This window comes from Eschrichtius robustus, chromosome 16 (assembly GCF_028021215.1).
Source record: "Eschrichtius robustus isolate mEscRob2 chromosome 16, mEscRob2.pri, whole genome shotgun sequence".
In the NCBI taxonomy this organism is placed as follows: Eukaryota; Metazoa; Chordata; class Mammalia; order Artiodactyla; family Eschrichtiidae; genus Eschrichtius; species Eschrichtius robustus.
This window is the reverse complement of record NC_090839.1, coordinates 77,494,409-77,510,137: the sequence shown is the minus strand read 5'-3', so window position 1 is coordinate 77,510,137 and position 15,729 is coordinate 77,494,409. Positions and strand designations below refer to the sequence as shown.

Genomic DNA, 15,729 nt, shown 5'->3' with positions numbered 1-15,729 from the left:
TAGGGCGATGAATTTGGGATTAACACCCATCCCCGTGCCGCCCACTTCCGCCTGCCAAATACGGGTCTCCCGTCTTTGAAGACTGGAGAAACTGCCTTCCTTGTTCAGAGTGGGAAAAGGACAGTTGGGGTGGGGGAAGCAGGACGGATGTGTCCTGGGACAGCCAATAAGTCACTCTCACAGAATCAAGCCTTTGTAAAGAAAGGACCAGGTCCCCTAAACAGAAACTAGCCAAAGGCAGTGGACATAATGGAGAGCATCTGGGGCTTATTGAGTGAGGAATCCTGGGTTCTGCCCCTACACTGGGGAAGTTGTACAAGTATGTCCATTCCCAGAGTGTCGTTAAAGGTTAAACTGTATAAGCCATGTAACTATAAAAAGGTTGAACCATATACTTATCTCTCATGTATTTAAAACAGGCGTATTGCACAATACCAGACAGGGTAGGTGCTCAAACATTCCCTTTGGCCTCTCTCTGAATCATCTTTGACTTATAATTTGGTTATTGGGCTTAGAAACAATTCTAAGAGGGGTGTAATGCTCAAGCCCCAAGGATGAGGTTATAGACCAGGAAATGTCTAAGTATTTGTGAGGGATGGCAGTGGGAAGTGCTGGTAACTTGGCTTTTGGGGAATGAAGAAGTTTGGGGGGAGCAGTAAATGCCAGTTGTCTGGCAGCATATGAAACAGAAGAAATAAAAGGCAAGAAAAAAAAAATTAAAACTGTAGTACCTTTTCCCACTCTCCACCCACCCCTAGAACTATGTAGATGATTCACCCAGATCCCCTAGAATCTTTTTTTGTTGCTTCTCTGTGCTCATATTTCCTTTGATGGGCTTTCAAAAGCCAGCACCAGAGGCTTGTTTGGCGAACTGCCCCTCAAGCTAATAGAGCTATTTTGCCTCAGAAGAGGTGAAAACGGAAGTTCTTAGCCAGCGAGTTTTAAGTACCTCCCCAGTCCCACTCAAATAGGGACATTAAACGAATGATTGTCCAGTGGAGGAGTCCATCAATGACTGTGGAGCTTAGCTCTCTTGCCTGGCCTCCTGCCCTTCCCTTTCCCACTTCCCCTACTCCCTTCTGGGAGCACTTTCTCAACAAATCACTCGGACACAAATCCTCCTTTTAAGATGTGCTTCTAGGGAACCCAACCTGAAACATCCCTTCCTAGCTTAAAACCCTTCCATGGGTCCCTGCTGCCTCCAGGATAAAACCCATGTTTCTTCACTGTAAATTCAAGGTCTCTCACCCTGACTGCCACCTACCTCTCCAGTCTCACCCCCTCTGCCCTGCAGCCGCAGGATTTTCAGCCTGGCAAGTCACTATGGTTTCCCACCACCAGATACAATTCCTGTCTCCCCTCAGTGCCCCACCTCCATCACCAGTCCCACCAAGCAGGCCCTCAGGCCTTCTCCTTCCCTGGCAAGACAGGCAGGCGGTCACCTCACCACCTGCTCCCTGGAGTCCTTTCCTTTTGCCCTCCCTACCAGGACTCCACTGTCCTCTGGGGCCTGCCAGAGCACAATCTGGTGTGTTCCTTTCCTTGGCAACAGCAAGCACAGCTGGCAGACAGTATTTTTAACCTTACTCAGGTTCAGGAATCAGGTGGCTTGGAAAGTTGCCTTGTCTGGTGACCTACACCTCCTCAACCTGTGACTGCTGGGAAGGGAAGAGTCAGAACTGAGGCCTAAAGCTGGGCCAACCCGGGCCTTCAATATTGTCTGGGAGCCAGAAACATTTGGTAAATGAAATAAATGAAAGGTCTTTGCACAAACTGCCCAAGTCATCCCCACTCCCACCAAATCTAATGTGCAAGCGACTCGGAGCCAATTCCATTCCTGGTCTGCCAGGCTGTGAGGACAGAGACTGGAACATGAACTAGTTAAACCCAAGGGTCCAGGGGACCTGAATGGGGACAGAAACAAAGGCTCACCTGCCCTGCCCACACATGGGGCCCAAGAGGGCATTCAAAATGTGAACTTTAATAACAAACAGCAGGTCAGAGTAGGGGTTCCCCAGGAACAAGAATGACGGAGCTGGTGCTGGAGACCCAAAGGGTCCCCACTTCATCCCCTCTAAGGCCTGGAGGCGGGGAAGCAGTGGACCCCATCGAGGAGGGGAGGTGCCTGGCCCCACGTAAGTCCATCTGCTTGGGGCCCTAAGACCCGAGATGCAGCAGTGTGTGGAGCAGGGTGGCACCCTACTGGGCTCGGAAGGTCCTGCCAGGGTGTGTGGCCCAGCCGGGGCAGGCAAGCAGGCCAAGGGCTGCAGGGTCAGATGCGGAAGCTTTCCTCCCGGCCGTCGATGTGACGGAGCCGCAGGTAGACGTCCGTGCCAATGCCCTGTAGGGACTGCAGCCGAAGGGAACCGCCGAGGTACTCTGCGTAGGCCCGCGATGTGGGCAGCCCGAAGCCAAAGCTGGGGGTGGGCAAGGGGACAGAACACGGGCTTCAGAGGCTTGAGTCTCCTGGGGCCCCCCCACCCCTCCATTCTGGCCAGGTGGGGCCTCACCCGTGCATGGGTCCCGACTGGCCGCCACTGTGCAGGTCCAGGTGGCCAAAGAGGGGGCTGATCCGGGGGTCCTGGGTGCTGGCCTCAGCCGTAGTGAAGTGGTAGTCCATAACCCGATCCAGGTCTTTGTGAGCGATTCCCCCGCCCCGGTCTGAAATCCTGGCAGGATGACGACGACAGGGGTTTGGCTCAGCTTTGGTGGGGCTCACTACCTCCCCAAGCAGACAGTGCTAAGTCGGCCTTCCTGTCGCTTCCACGCAGACATGGAATGTGGTCACCTAGACTCTTGGGCCTTGTTTTTTTAAGCTATGTTTCTCCACCCTCACCTCTGCCACTAACTGCTTATACCTTCTCATAGGACTTGACATTTATTCTCAGCCCAGCACCGCAGACTGTTTATTTCTGACTCCTTCCCCACTCTGGGCCCCTCAGCTGCTGACAAGGACAGGGCCCTGGGGCCCACAGCTGGCCCCAGATCCACTCATGTCCAGCTCATGGCAATCTCAGGACTGGAGAATATCTTGTCCAACCAGAAACTAAATCTCAGACTGGGGCAGGTACTGGCTTGAAATCATCCAGCAAATCAGAAACAGTGCCCGGAACCCCCATGCATCCCACCCCAACTCCCACCCAGGGCAAACCTGATGACGAGATCGATATCATTGTTGGCGATGGTGATGACCACATCTGGGACATTGTAGGGAGTGTCTAGGTGACTCTCCATTGTGGCTCTATGCAGGGGAAAAAGACCAGTAGGTGGTGGTGCCCCAGCCTCACCCCAGTTCCTGTCTGCCCCCTTCCAGTATATCCAGCAGCCCACCTCATGGCATTCTTGAGCAGCTCGGGCAGGATGTAGTCCAGCGGCATCGGGATGAAGGGGAAACGGGCAGCCACATGTCCATTGATGCGGACTCGGGGGGCATTGCCATACTTGTGTTCACACAGGCGTCTGCGGAAAGGAGCAAGGGTTCAGACCTCAACCAGTGGTTCTCAACTGGAGGTGATTCTGTCCCCACCCTCCCAGGGAAATTTTGCAATCTCTAGCGACATTTTGGCTGTCACAGCTGGAGAGTATTACTGGCATCAAGTGAGAAGCCGGGGATCCTTCTGAACATCCTAACAAGCACAGGCCAGCCCCTCACAAAAAAGAATGATCTGGCCCAAAACGTTAACAGTGTCACAGTTGAAAATCCCTGCCCTGGACCATGCCCTGGGCAACGGATCAGACCCAAACCTTCCCTGCCCGAAGACGTCACCCCCTTAGCCATTCTAGCCTCACCTGGCAAAGTCCACCCATTTTTCAATAATCTTCTTTGGTGAGAGGCGAGTGCAGATGATGCCAACAAAGTCGGGCTGGCAGGAGAAAGAAGGTCAGGACCAGGGATCACCTCCACCCACACCGTGGCCACCAAAAGCTTGCAAACTCTAGACTATGGAAGCAGCCCCAAGGCTCTCCCCAGGCCCTCGGCCCGGGTCCCCAACCCATGGGGGCTCCTGGCTCAGTCCCCTCTGCCCCACTTGACATTCCCAGGTAGGTCTCAGGTCCCCGCGTCCCACCTTGTCCTCATGTAGCGCCAGATGATGTGTAGCCAACATGCGGATCCCAAGCCTTGAAGTCAACGTCTTGTCTAAGAAGTAGCGGACGAGCTTCTCATCCTGTAAAGAGTAGGGGCTCAGAAACCCTGCGCCTGGGACTTCCCTGGTGGCGCAGTGGTTAAGAATCTGCCTGCTAACGCAGGGGACACGGGTTCGATCCCTGGTCTGGGAAGATCCCACATGCCATGGAGCAACAAAGCCTGTGCGCCACAGCTACTGAACCTACACTCTAGAGCCCGCGAGCCACAACTACTGAGCCCGTGCACCACAACTACTGAGCCTGCGTGCCACAACTACTGAAGCCCGCTCACCTAGAGCCCGTGCTCCGCAACAAGAGAAGCCACCGCAATGAGAAGCCCGTGCACCACAACAAAGAGTAGCCCCTGCTCGCCGCAACTAGAGAAAGCCCGCGCGCAGCAACAAAGACCCAACGCAGCCAAAAATAAATAAACAAAAAATAAAAACAAAAACAAAAAATGTTAAAAAAAAAAAAAAGAAACCCTGTGCCCTTCCCAGGCCCTCCCAACAGGCCTGGGCCCCCATTGCGCTGCCCCTGACCTCTATGTGCTTCCGGCTCTCACGCAGGCCCTCAGCTAAGAGGGTCACCACATCCTTGTGGTCGTCCAACAGCTGTCGCACCAGCTGGCAGTACTGGGCATCGTCCGCCTGGTCCTTGATCTGCAGGCCACAGAGTCATGAGCTTGGATGGTCCAGCCCTGACTTCTCAGCCCCTCACCCTGCCCTGGCCCAGCCCTCACCGGAGAGAAGTCTGTCAGCTTCTGGAAGGCACGGATGTACAGCTCGTGCTGCAAGGAAGAGGTGTGGGAATTCACAGGGATGCTCTGGGCACCAGGTAGAGAACAGCCACCCGTGCCCACCTATGGGGATTGCCATCCACCCCAATTCATTTGGTTCAAACCCCATCATGGCCTTTCAAGCCTCCATGAAGGCTTGGGTTCGAGTCTTCTGTGGCCCTGAAACCTTTTGGCAGGTAAGTCTCTACCACTCTGATTCCGTCTCCCCATTTGCCCCATGGGCGGTGGGCACACTGATCTAAGGTCCTCTCTACTAGGGAAACCGACGCCCCCTTGAGGCCACCTTACCACGTGCAGTATGGTGGGGTTGCAGCCAATGATGAAAGGAAGGCTGCGGAAGCCCTTGATACGGTGAGCGATCCTCACTGGCAACTCCTGCTGCAAGTACCGGGCACTTTTCTAGAAGAAAGAGAGGAAGGAAGTTAGGGCCAGGGCCTGAGTAGCTGGGTCAGAGCTCCAGGGACCAAGAGAAAAATAGGGGCAGGAGTCTTACCAGAAGGTGACTGCCATCCTGAGAGCGGCCTGAATAGAGCATCATGGTCGGAGTGAGACGGACTGAGGGCTGGAGGGGCAGAGGGCCCTTGAGCACTGGATCTCTGACACCCTGCCCCCATCATATTAGCTCCACCCCTTCCCTGGACACCCACTCCAGCTCTGGACCCAGGCCTCACCGCCCTAGCTGCACACCTTCTCCGCTGCCACATCGATGGCCGATTGGTTGTAAAAGGAGGTGACTGTTTTGGAGCGCTCCCGTGCCATCTCCACGTGGTGGGTATCGGTGGCTGATGTGGAGCGGGCCCGGAGAGAGAGTGCGGGCCCCAAGAGAGGCCAGAGTGCTGGCCCGCCCCGGGGTCCGCTCCCCAGCACGGAAGCCAGTATCATCGTTTTGCTCTTTTGTCGAACTGGGCGGCCACTAGGGCTGAGGACCGGATAGATGGAGGCGACCCCAAAACGGGGCAGGAACGGTGTGGGTGGGCAGGGGCACTTCTCTGACTTCAGGGGCGAGAGCCGGTCGAGGATGCTGACAAGCTCAGCCTCCAGGAGCAGCTCCCATCTATAAAGGCGGAGGAAGGGGGAGTTGTAAGGCTCTGAATCCAGGCGCGCTATCTTTCCACGTGAGCACTGGTTAGTCAGATTTGGACAATCTCTGCCCACCCCTTCAACCACTTCCCCAAGCACACACAGGCCGAGCCTGGATAACCTTGCTTTCCGGGGCTGCTATTCTTCAATCTGATGTTCTATCTGGTAGTCTGGAGGGAAGGGGATCCTTAGACCCTTCCAGCCCGAAAACCTCAACCCCCGCTCCCTCTGATCCCGGGCACCCTCGTTCAGGGGGCGGGGCTGACCCCTAATCCGGCGCCTTCGGACCCCGGCCGGTGTCTGGCCTGCGTACCTGCGGCACACAGAATTGTGCACCCCAGGGTCGGCTGCGTTGAAGTAGCGTCTCGAGTGTCCCCGTCTGGTTCCCTCCCTCCGCAGGGTCACTTGGTTCGGCCCGGATCTTCCCCATATGGTAGATGTCAGTCCCCCAGCCCCCCAACCCCAGTCCACGCGCGCTCCAGCAATCCAGAGCAAGGGCGGGGGCGGCGGGCGCGCGCTGCGAAGCCTTCGCGGCACGGTCTGAGCGGGTCGGTCCACTTACCTCGGGGCCAGAGCCAGGGCCGGGGTCCGAGAGGAACGGCCCAAACGTCCACCGGCCGGGCTGGCCGAGCCGCTGGCGCCCTCTGCCGCCGTGACGTCACGTGGGCTATGGGCGCCCGGTGCCTCCTGGGAGTTGTAGTTTGGAGCGGAGGACTCGCAACTCGCGCCAGCCCATCGTGGCTGTGTCTCTGCTCCCAGGTCCCCAAATAAATGGCACAGCTCTCTCCACAGGGCTCCCGGAGTTATCTGGTCTCTCTGGGCCTCTGTCTTCTGCTGGAAAAGAAATGCGAGAGGGCGAGAAGACGCTTAGATGCAAAGCGCACAGACCAAACCCTACCTGGATTCCTCCCCTGAGGTCCCGTCCTTCTCCCTTCTAGCTCTTGACTCATTTGCGGGAAACCAGACTGCCTGGTTCAACCCCCAGCTCAGCCCCTTACCATCTGGGGCAAGTTACTTAAACTACTCAATACTTCAATTCCCGTATTGGTAAAATGAGGTTGTACCAACCTTGGGGTTGTGTGGTCACATTAATTTATATATGTAAAGTGCCCAGAATAGTGCCAAGCATGGAATTAACACTCTACTAGGTATTATTATTATTAATATTATTACTATTATTGTTACCGAGTCCAAGCTCGCTCTGCTCGCCGCACGACAGGCCACCGGAGACGAGGTGTTGGGCAAGCAATTCGGCAGACCGAGAAGATGGCAGACTAAAGTCTCAAAATAACCAACTTATCGGGGTTTGGATGCCAGTTTCTTTTATAGCACAGAGGGGGGGAGGAGATGAGGAAGTAAAGTAAAAAGGCCAAAAGTTTTGCAAATATCACCTGGAATGGCCAGCCTCGGGGAGGGGATGTGTTAATTTCTTCTTTCTTATAGTCATCCACAGGCCGACAGGGTCCGGGTGTTTCCCTGAACAAAGGCACTTTGATTCAACATTCAGGCAGAAGGGCAGGGTTCCCCGAGGCAGGCCGCTGTGTATAGACAGTATCCTTTTAGTGAACAAAAGCAGCAGAAAGCAAAGGTTAAAGTAAAAGAAACAGATCCAACATGCAGTCAGATTTGGCTCTTCCCTGTTACATTATCATTATTACTAATTAATGCCAGTAACAGACACTGTTTAGGTGACTTTTTTGTGCAAGGAGAGGAGATTGGTGTTGAATTAAATAAATAGACCCTTCCCTGCCCTGAAGAGGAAAACAGACAATTTCCGTGTCATCAGTTGTGCTAAGAGCCACACAGGAGGCTGTGGGAGCATCAAATAGGGTCTGGGAAAATTGGAATAGGTGCAGTGTGAGTAGGACTGGCCAGGCCTGGGAACTGGAGTGGGAAGGGCATGTCAGGACAGGGAAGAGCCTGGAGCATGTGGAGTCTGGGAGGAGAGGAGCTGAATGAGGTGACCAGAGCCAGATTTTGAAGGATGAGTGTGCATTTGTCCTGAAGTAGTAAGAAGCCAGTGAAGGGGGCTTCCCTGGTGGCGCGGTGGTTGAGAATCCACCTGCCAATGCAGGGGACACGAGTTCCAGCCCTGGTCCGGGAAGATCCCACGTGCCGCGGAGCAACAAAGCCCGTGCGCCACAACTACTGAGCCTGAGCTCTAGAGCCTGCGAGCCACAACTACTGAGCCCGAGTGCCACAACTACTGAAGCCCGCGACCTAGAGCCCGTGCTCCGCAACAAAAGAAGCCACCGCAATGAGAAGCCCGCGCACCGCAACGAAGAGTAGCCCCCGCTCGCCGCAACTAGAGAAAGCCCGGCACAGCAACAAAGACTCAACACAGCCAAAAATAAAATCAATTAATTAATTAATTAAAAAAAAAAAAAAAGAAGCCACTGAAGGGTTTTAACTGGATAGATCTGCTCCTTAGACAGAATGCTCTGGCGTAGTGATTGGGACCAGTGAGACCAAACAAAGAGAGACCAGTGAAAAGATAGTTTTTCCAAGCAGGCGATGATGGGAGAGAGACTTTTCAGTGTGTGTTTGTGTGTACTTATACTGACCAGATTTTTCTTCACCACGGTCATGTATTTTCTAAATAGTTTAAATTTTTAAAGCAAAGGGATACGTGAAGCAGGCGATATTTTGGAGTTTTGGGGGGTTTGTTTTGTTTTGTTTTTGAAAATTTTTTTTCTTTTTTGGCTGAGCCATGCGGCTTGCGGGATCTTAGTTCCCCGACCAGGGATTGAACCCAGGCCCTCGGCAGTGAAAGCATGGAGTCCTAACCACTGGACCACCAAGGAATTCCCTGGAGCTGTCTTTAAACTTCAGCAGAGGTGGGACCCTTCACCACCAGCTGTCCTGCCTGAGGGACTGGGGGAAAGTCTGCACAGATCATGAGGAAAGGGCTCCCTGAGTCTCTGGATTTTCTCTTCGCCCCTCACCCCCACACCATTCCCACCCTTTCTTTTCGCGCATCCCGGCAATACCCTGGAGTGAAGCTGGGAGGACACTCAGCTCTGGAGGCGGCTGCAGGCAGGCAGGGCTTGAGCCAGCGTTAAAAGGGAGAGGGGAGGGTGCTCCCGCTGGGAAGGCCGAAGTGCACAGAGAAGCAAAAGATGGCTTGAAGCGTGCCAGATCCCGGTGCTCACGTGGCCGCGGCGTGGCCGGCAGTGCATTTGACCCTGCACGCTGGACCAGCCCGGCCAGGACTCACTGCTACCTCCCGGAGGTGGAGGTTGGACTTGCACCCCAAGAGTCCACCTTCCCGTTGGTCAGGCGCTCTTCTAAGAGATTTACATGTGTTCGTTTCATCTTCATAACGAACCTCTGAGGTAATGTGATTATCCTCATTTTACAGATGGGACAACAGAGACCCAGAAAGATTGAACGACTCCTCCGTCCCCTTTTTCCGTTCCGTCCTCACCCCCCATACTCATGGCAACAGCCACACTGGCCCATCTGTTGTTCCCTCAACATACCAGGCACGTTCCACCTCTCACGAGCTGTGCCCTCTGCCTGGAACACCCTTTCCCTAGATTTCCACATAGCTTAATCCCTCACCTCCTGTAAGCTTTTGCCCAAATGTCAGCTGAATGAAGCCCAACCTGATCATCCTATTTAAAATTGCAACCACTCCCATTCCCCTCACACTGCTTTACTCTTATTTATTTATTTATTTGGCCGCACTGTGTGGCTTTTGGGATCTTAGTTCCCCGGGATTGAACCCTGGCCCCGGGCAGTGAAAGCACCAAGTCCTAACCACTGGACCGCCAGGGAATTCCTTCTGCTTTACTCTTTATTTTATCTGTAGCATGTATCACCGACAGCATACTATATATACTTATGTATTTATCATATTAATTGCTCAGTTTTTTTCCTAAAATGTAAGACCACAGTATGAATATTTGTCTGCTATACTGATTTATCCTGTGCCCCTAACACAGTCCCTGGCACATAACAGGTGCTCAATAAACATTTATTAAATAAATGGAAGAAATATTGGGCTTTCTTCTCTGAGCTATTGAAAGGCAGAGTGAGAAAACTACATCTTTTAATTTTTGATAAAGATGTACTTTGACTGCTGTATGGAGAATGTATCTTAGGGTAAGAGACAAATATATCTGAGAGACCAAAGATGAGGCTACTGCATTTATCTAGGTGGGAGGTGATGATGGTTTGGGTCAAGGTAGTGGTCTGCATAGATTACAGGGAATGAGAGAGTGGTCCAGGAGGAGTGGTTTGGGTGGATTGGGGGGCCCATGGTTAAAATGGGAACCCCAGAGAAGGGCCAGGTTGGGGGAAGGTAAGAAGCTCAGTTTGGGGTGCATTGCCTTGCATCTGATTGGCCTGTGAGACATCCATATGGTGATGTCCAAGAAGTGTTTCTGCTCTGGGGTGTGGAGCCCAGGAAAGAGATCTGGGCTCAGGTCAGAGTTCAGAAGCTGTGACCTGTAAGGAGTAAGGGAAGACATCGGTGGAAATAATGTTGCCTCATGTGGCAGTTTGTGTTTCTCAAAGATGCCCCACCCCGCATGCCCACATGAACTTCTTAGAATATGACTTCGACGCTTCTCATATCAAGAGGTGAAGTTCTGTGTTCCTTCCCATTAGAGCTAAGCAAATTTGTGATTACAGTGGAAGGGATACTATATGATGACTTATGAAGCTAGATCATAAAAGATGATGCAGCTTCCACTTGGCTCCCTGCAGAACTTTTACTGGAGTCCTGAGGTACCATGTAAGCAGTCTGATTGCCTTGTATTAATTGTCCATTGTTGTGTGACAAATTACCCTCAAAATATAGCAGCTCAAAACAATAAACATTTATTATCTCACACAGTTTCTTTGGGTCAGGAATCTGGGAGCAGCTGAGCTAGGTGGTTCTGGTTCAGGGTTGCTTATGAGGTTGCAGTCAAGATGTTGCCCGATGGTCCAGTGGTTAGGACTCTTCGTTTTCACTGCCGAGGGCCCGGGTTCGATCCCTAGTCAGGGAACTAAAATCCCATAAGCTGCATGGTGCCGCCAAAAAAAAAAACACGTTGCCCAAAACTACAGTCGCATGAAGTCTTGACTGATGCTAGAGAATCCACTTCCAGGGTGGCTCTCTCACGTGCCTAGCAAGTTAGTGCTGGTTGTTGACAGGAAGCCTCAGTTTCTCACTAAGTGGACCTCTCCTTAGGGCTGCTTGAGTGTCCTCATAACATGGCAACTGGCTTCACCCAGAGTTAGTGATCTAAGAGGGAGCAAAATGGAAGCCACAATATCCTAATGACTTAGCCGTCAAAGTCACAAACCATCATTTCTGTATTATCCTACTGGGTCAGATCAGCCCTATTTCGTGTGGGAAGAAACTACACAATGTTATGAATCACAGGAGGTGGAAATCATTGAAGACAACTTTGGAAACTGGCTATTGTAGCCTGGAGTCTGCCATGCTGTGAGGAAGCCCAAACTAGTGCCTACGGAGAGGCTACACGGATTCACGAACAGCCCCTGAGACTGCAAGAAGAGAGAGAGAGGCCAGGTTATCAGCCTCCCATCGTTCCAGCATTAGCCAGCATCTGACCACAGTTATGTGAGCCAGAACTACCCAGCCAAAATTCTCGTACTGAATGCCTAACCCCTAAAAACTGAGAGAAACTAAAATGATTGTTTTTCTCTTAAGTCATTATTTTTGTGGTGATCTGTTGAACAGCAGTAAATCCTCAATGATTCCCACCTCCCGGTATTTATATCCCTCTGTAGTCTCTTCCCACATTGAACAGGGCTGACCTGACAGAATAGGATAAATGACAATGTGGGACTTTCAAGGCTAAGTCATAAAGATACTGTGGTTTCCACCTTGCTCCCTCTTAGATGACTCATTCGGGGGGAAGTCAGTCATGGATAATAGGAACACTCCAGAAAACTATGGAAAGAAGTGAGAAACTGGTCTAAGTCTTAGTCCTCTGTATTAGTTTCCTATTGTTTCTATAACAAACTACCACAAACTTAGTGACTTAAAACAACATGAATTTTGACTTCCCTGGTGGTCCAGTGGTTAAGACTCTGCCCTTCAAATGCAGGGGTCACAGGTTCGATCCCTAGTCAGGGAACTAAGATCCTGAAAGCCACATGGCTGGGCCAAAAAAAAAAAAAAAAAATTCCTCTCTGGAGGATCTAGGGGAGAATCTATTTCTTCAACTTTTCCTGCTACTAGGCCACCCACATTCCCTAGCTCATGACACCCTTTCTCCATCTTCAAAGCCAGCAACACTGCATCTCTTTGTGCTTTTCCTCTATAGTCACACCTTCCTCTGAATCTCTTCTTCTGCTGCCCTTTTTCACTTTTAAGGACCCTTGTGATTACATTGGATCCATAGGATAATCTGTTTTAAAATCAGCAGATTAGTAGCCTTAATTCCATCTGCAACCTTTAATTCCCATTTGCTACGTAAACTAACATGTTCACAGGTCCCAGGAATTAGGACACCGACATCTTTAGGAGCCATTATTCCACTGGCCACGTTGTCTGGAAGAAAAGGAATGGGCCTGAGAAGGAGCAGCCAGAGAAGGAGGAGGGCCATCAGGAGAGTGAAGTATCACAGAAGCCAGAGGAAGACAGAGTTCCCAGGAAGGAATGCCCAACAGTGATTAATACTGTTGGGAGGCCAAGCATGATAAGAACTGAAAAATATGTATTGAATTTAGCATCCTGGTGACACCAGCCGTAAGTTGTCAGGGGAGTATTGGGGGGAGGAGCTAGTTTATGGTGTGCTGGGCAGCAAGGAAGAGGTGAGGAAGTAAAGACTGGGAGTGTAAAATCTTCCAAAAACTTGATTGTAAAGGGATATTTGTTGCAACTTCTAAAATGGGGAAAAGTTTCAATGCAAATGGGAAGGAAGGGGAAGTATAGGTGAGAGGGGTCATCAATAGATGCTATGTCTGTGAAGTGGGGGAGCTCAGCTAGCCCACCAAAGGCTTGGAAAGGAGGCACTGTTGGGTTGATCTGGGCTCAGGTTTCGCCAGGTGGCGCCACAACAGAACAGAGGTTAGGATACTGTCAAGGGTATGGCGGAGGTGATGGAGCGGGGCATGTGGGGGAGAGACGAAGAGAGAGAGATCGGCCAGCAGGAGGCGCTGGTGCAGCAGGAGGGAATAGCTGGGCAAACTAGGCGGATTGGAGGTTATAATCCTAATAATGTCTGAGATAGTAATTTCAGGGAAAACGCTTGGTTCTTGATCGGATCGCAGTATTCGCTGGATTCCCCGATCCGCTGGTCTCTAGTTCATGGATGTTCCAAAGTTAGAGCAGGGCTTGGGCTAGAGCAAACGCTATATACTCTTAGCCCGATTAATAAAATTTTTAAAACTCCGGAGACTCCATTACCCTTGAGGCATTGAGGCCACCCCGACTACAATTCCCATCATGCCTGGCAGGCCGTCACATCAGTAAGTACCCACGTCCCTTAATCTGGTTTTCCAGTCCCAGCATTCCTCAGCAGTTTTCGTACCCCGGCAGCACTCCTGCCAAATCCTGGGAACAGCCAATTGGATCAGGAAGTGTGAGACCAACAGGCCAATCGCCCAGCCAGACGGGCGGGAGAGGGCGTGGCCAAATCCGGCCCCGCCGCTGCTCCGTGGCTGGTTCCCTTCCGGCTGGCGCCTCCGGCGGGACCAGAAGACATGGGCAGTACCTGGCGGAGCCCTGGGTGGGTGCGGCTCGCTCTCTGCCTCGCGGGCTTAGGACTCTCTCTCTACGCGCTGCACGTGAAGGCGGCGCGCGCCCGGGACCGGGATTACCGCGCGCTCTGCGACGTGGGCACCGCCATCAGCTGTTCGCGCGTCTTCTCCTCCAGGTGCGCGTGGGAGTGAAGCCTTGGGGGACCCGCTGCTCGTAGGAGCGGTGCATGGGGACCAGGTGTGCATGGCGACCAGGTTGCCAGATGAATCTGGGATTGGGATGCCCGGGGAGCGGACACACGGAGCCGTACTGCTCAAGGGGGCGTTGCCTGGCGAGGCGGGTGTGTCCGAGATAGGAGTGTGGAGTAGAGGGGGCAGATAGTGCTGGGGACTGGGGTTATTCGAGGGAGTGCACGTGAATCCTGATGACAAGGAATAAGTGACCGGGCAGGACGGGGAGGTGGGGTCGAGTGTAGGGACCGATTATGGTCTTTTTTTTTTAATTTATTTTGATTATGGTCTTAAGGATGGCTTTGCCTGGGGACAAGGTGGCCAGATCTGGCTATGCTTGAGGGTCTAGGTTAGTGGGATGACCTAAAACAGAATAGGGGAGAGGGTGGCCGGGGCGCTGGAGATTTAGGGGTCCAGGGCAGAGAGATTCTGCCCTGGTTTCCCAGTCTTTAGTAACTCTGTAAAGCAAGGTGAAGGGTTATACTCACCTTGCCATCTTAAGACTTATTGAAGGTCTAGGATGAAAAGAGGAGCCTATGGGGGAGCCATGGCCAGGTGTGACCTGGGGATGGGGGTGGATAGGGGCAGTGACATGGAATCCTGTCCTTGCCAAAGAAAGGCTGTTCCCGGAGGCCATTGACCTTTGGACTCATGTGGGGGTTGGGGGAAGGGCTAGAAGGGGAAGGACAGCCCAGATGGCTTCTTGGAAATAACCCTCCCAGGATAAGGCCCATGGCACTCAGTTGACACTCCTAACCTGGGCCCTCCCCTCCACCAGGTGGGGCCGGGGCTTCGGACTGGTGGAACACGTACTGGGCAAGGACAGCGTCCTCAATCAATCCAACAGCATATTCGGTTGCATCTTCTACACACTACAGTTGTTGTTAGGTGAGTGGCCCTACCCTCTCATGACAGGCCCCTTCATGTCTTGGCCAGCCCAGCCCCATCCCTTGCAATCTTGGTGACCCAGACATCTGATGGCCAACTGCTCATCACTGAGCACCCGGGAGGTGGGAACCTAAAGGAGTCTTTACTGTCAGAGCCAGAAGGGCCCTTAGAGACTTCATAGGAGCCCAGTTTTCTGGAAAAGACTCAGAAGTTCCTTTCTGGGGGAAAACCAAGGGTTGCTTATCTTTCATCTCATGTAGAGCTCAGCAGGAAAATTCACTATTTGGGTCCCAGGGATCATTGAACAGATAGGAGAACCAAGGCCTTGGCGGAGTCTGTCAGAGCCTCTCATTTTAGAGACTCTTCCCCAGTAGCCCCTGCCATCTGGGTGGCACCATGGAGTCATGGCGTGTTCTAGAGGTAGCCAGTCCCTGAAGCCCATGCCTGACCCTTTTCTGCCTTGCAGGTTGCCTACAGGGCCGCTGGGCATCTGTCCTGCTGGTGTTGAGTTCCCTGGTGTCTCTAGCTGGTTCTGTCTACCTGGCCTGGATCCTGTTCTTCGTGCTCTATGATTTCTGCATTGTTTGCATCACCACCTATGCCATCAATGTGGGCCTGATGGTGCTGAGCTTCCGGGAGGTCCAGGAACCCCAGGGCAAGGTCAAGGGGCACTGAGCCCTCACCCCAAGCCAGGCTGACCTCATCTGCTCTGCTTTGGCTTGTGATCTTTGCCCAGGGAGGCTACGTCTGGATCCTTAGAAGAGTCTGCAACCTGCCCCTGCCATACTCCCACACAGGACAATGGACCAAACATGCCACACTGTTTCCCTCACCTTAGTGCCTCTGGCTCTGTCCCCAAAGACTGGTTTCCAAAGTTCCTGCTATTGCCCAAGGAGGGATGGTTCAGAGCAATAAAATTCCTTAAATAAATTAGCCAAGTCTGA

The 15,729-nt window shown here is 52.5% G+C and overlaps 2 protein-coding genes across 3 annotated transcripts; one reads left to right on the top strand and one right to left on the bottom strand.

The window, feature by feature from the left end:
* Nucleotides 1-1,928: 1,928 nt before the first annotated feature.
* On the bottom strand, nucleotides 1,929-6,781 carry BCKDK (branched chain keto acid dehydrogenase kinase). The gene is made up of 12 exons (XM_068525150.1): nucleotides 6,564-6,781; nucleotides 5,609-5,975; nucleotides 5,415-5,483; nucleotides 5,210-5,320; nucleotides 4,865-4,912; nucleotides 4,665-4,784; nucleotides 4,068-4,166; nucleotides 3,790-3,863; nucleotides 3,331-3,459; nucleotides 3,152-3,241; nucleotides 2,511-2,669; nucleotides 1,929-2,417 (listed from the first exon to the last, which is right to left on the bottom strand). Exons 2-12 carry the CDS (start codon nucleotides 5,801-5,803, stop codon nucleotides 2,273-2,275), a joined length of 1,239 nt encoding a protein of 412 aa, XP_068381251.1. The 5' UTR covers nucleotides 5,804-5,975; nucleotides 6,564-6,781; the 3' UTR covers nucleotides 1,929-2,272.
* Nucleotides 6,782-13,606: 6,825 nt separating this feature from the next.
* VKORC1 (vitamin K epoxide reductase complex subunit 1) lies at nucleotides 13,607-15,718 on the top strand. Of its 2 annotated transcripts, XM_068565216.1 has the most exons (3): nucleotides 13,618-13,842; nucleotides 14,676-14,785; nucleotides 15,252-15,718. In XM_068565216.1, the coding sequence occupies exons 1-3, from the start codon at nucleotides 13,670-13,672 to the stop codon at nucleotides 15,458-15,460; spliced, it is 492 nt and encodes a 163-aa protein (XP_068421317.1). In that variant the 5' UTR covers nucleotides 13,618-13,669; the 3' UTR covers nucleotides 15,461-15,718. The 2 variants fall into 2 exon arrangements, with proteins under 2 accessions (XP_068421318.1, XP_068421317.1); XM_068565217.1 differs by lacking the exon at nucleotides 14,676-14,785 and having other exon boundaries at nucleotides 13,607-13,842.
* Nucleotides 15,719-15,729: the final 11 nt, after the last annotated feature.

Excerpts from the sequence above, each read along its gene's own strand:
- BCKDK (XM_068525150.1), bottom strand. The coding sequence starts at position 5,803 with ATGATACTGGCTTCCGTGCTGGGGAGCGGACCCCGGGGCGGGCCAGCA. Across the intron at positions 5,321-5,414 it reads AGGATGGCAGTCACCTTCTG|AAAAGTGCCCGGTACTTGCA; the intron begins GTAAGACTCCTG and ends TCTTTCTTCTAG. Across the intron at positions 2,418-2,510 it reads CAGTCGGGACCCATGCACGG|CTTTGGCTTCGGGCTGCCCA; the intron begins GTGAGGCCCCAC and ends GCCCACCCCCAG.
- VKORC1 (XM_068565216.1), top strand. The coding sequence starts at position 13,670 with ATGGGCAGTACCTGGCGGAGCCCTGGGTGGGTGCGGCTCGCTCTCTGC. Across the intron at positions 13,843-14,675 it reads TCGCGCGTCTTCTCCTCCAG|GTGGGGCCGGGGCTTCGGAC; the intron begins GTGCGCGTGGGA and ends CCCCTCCACCAG. Across the intron at positions 14,786-15,251 it reads CACACTACAGTTGTTGTTAG|GTTGCCTACAGGGCCGCTGG; the intron begins GTGAGTGGCCCT and ends TCTGCCTTGCAG.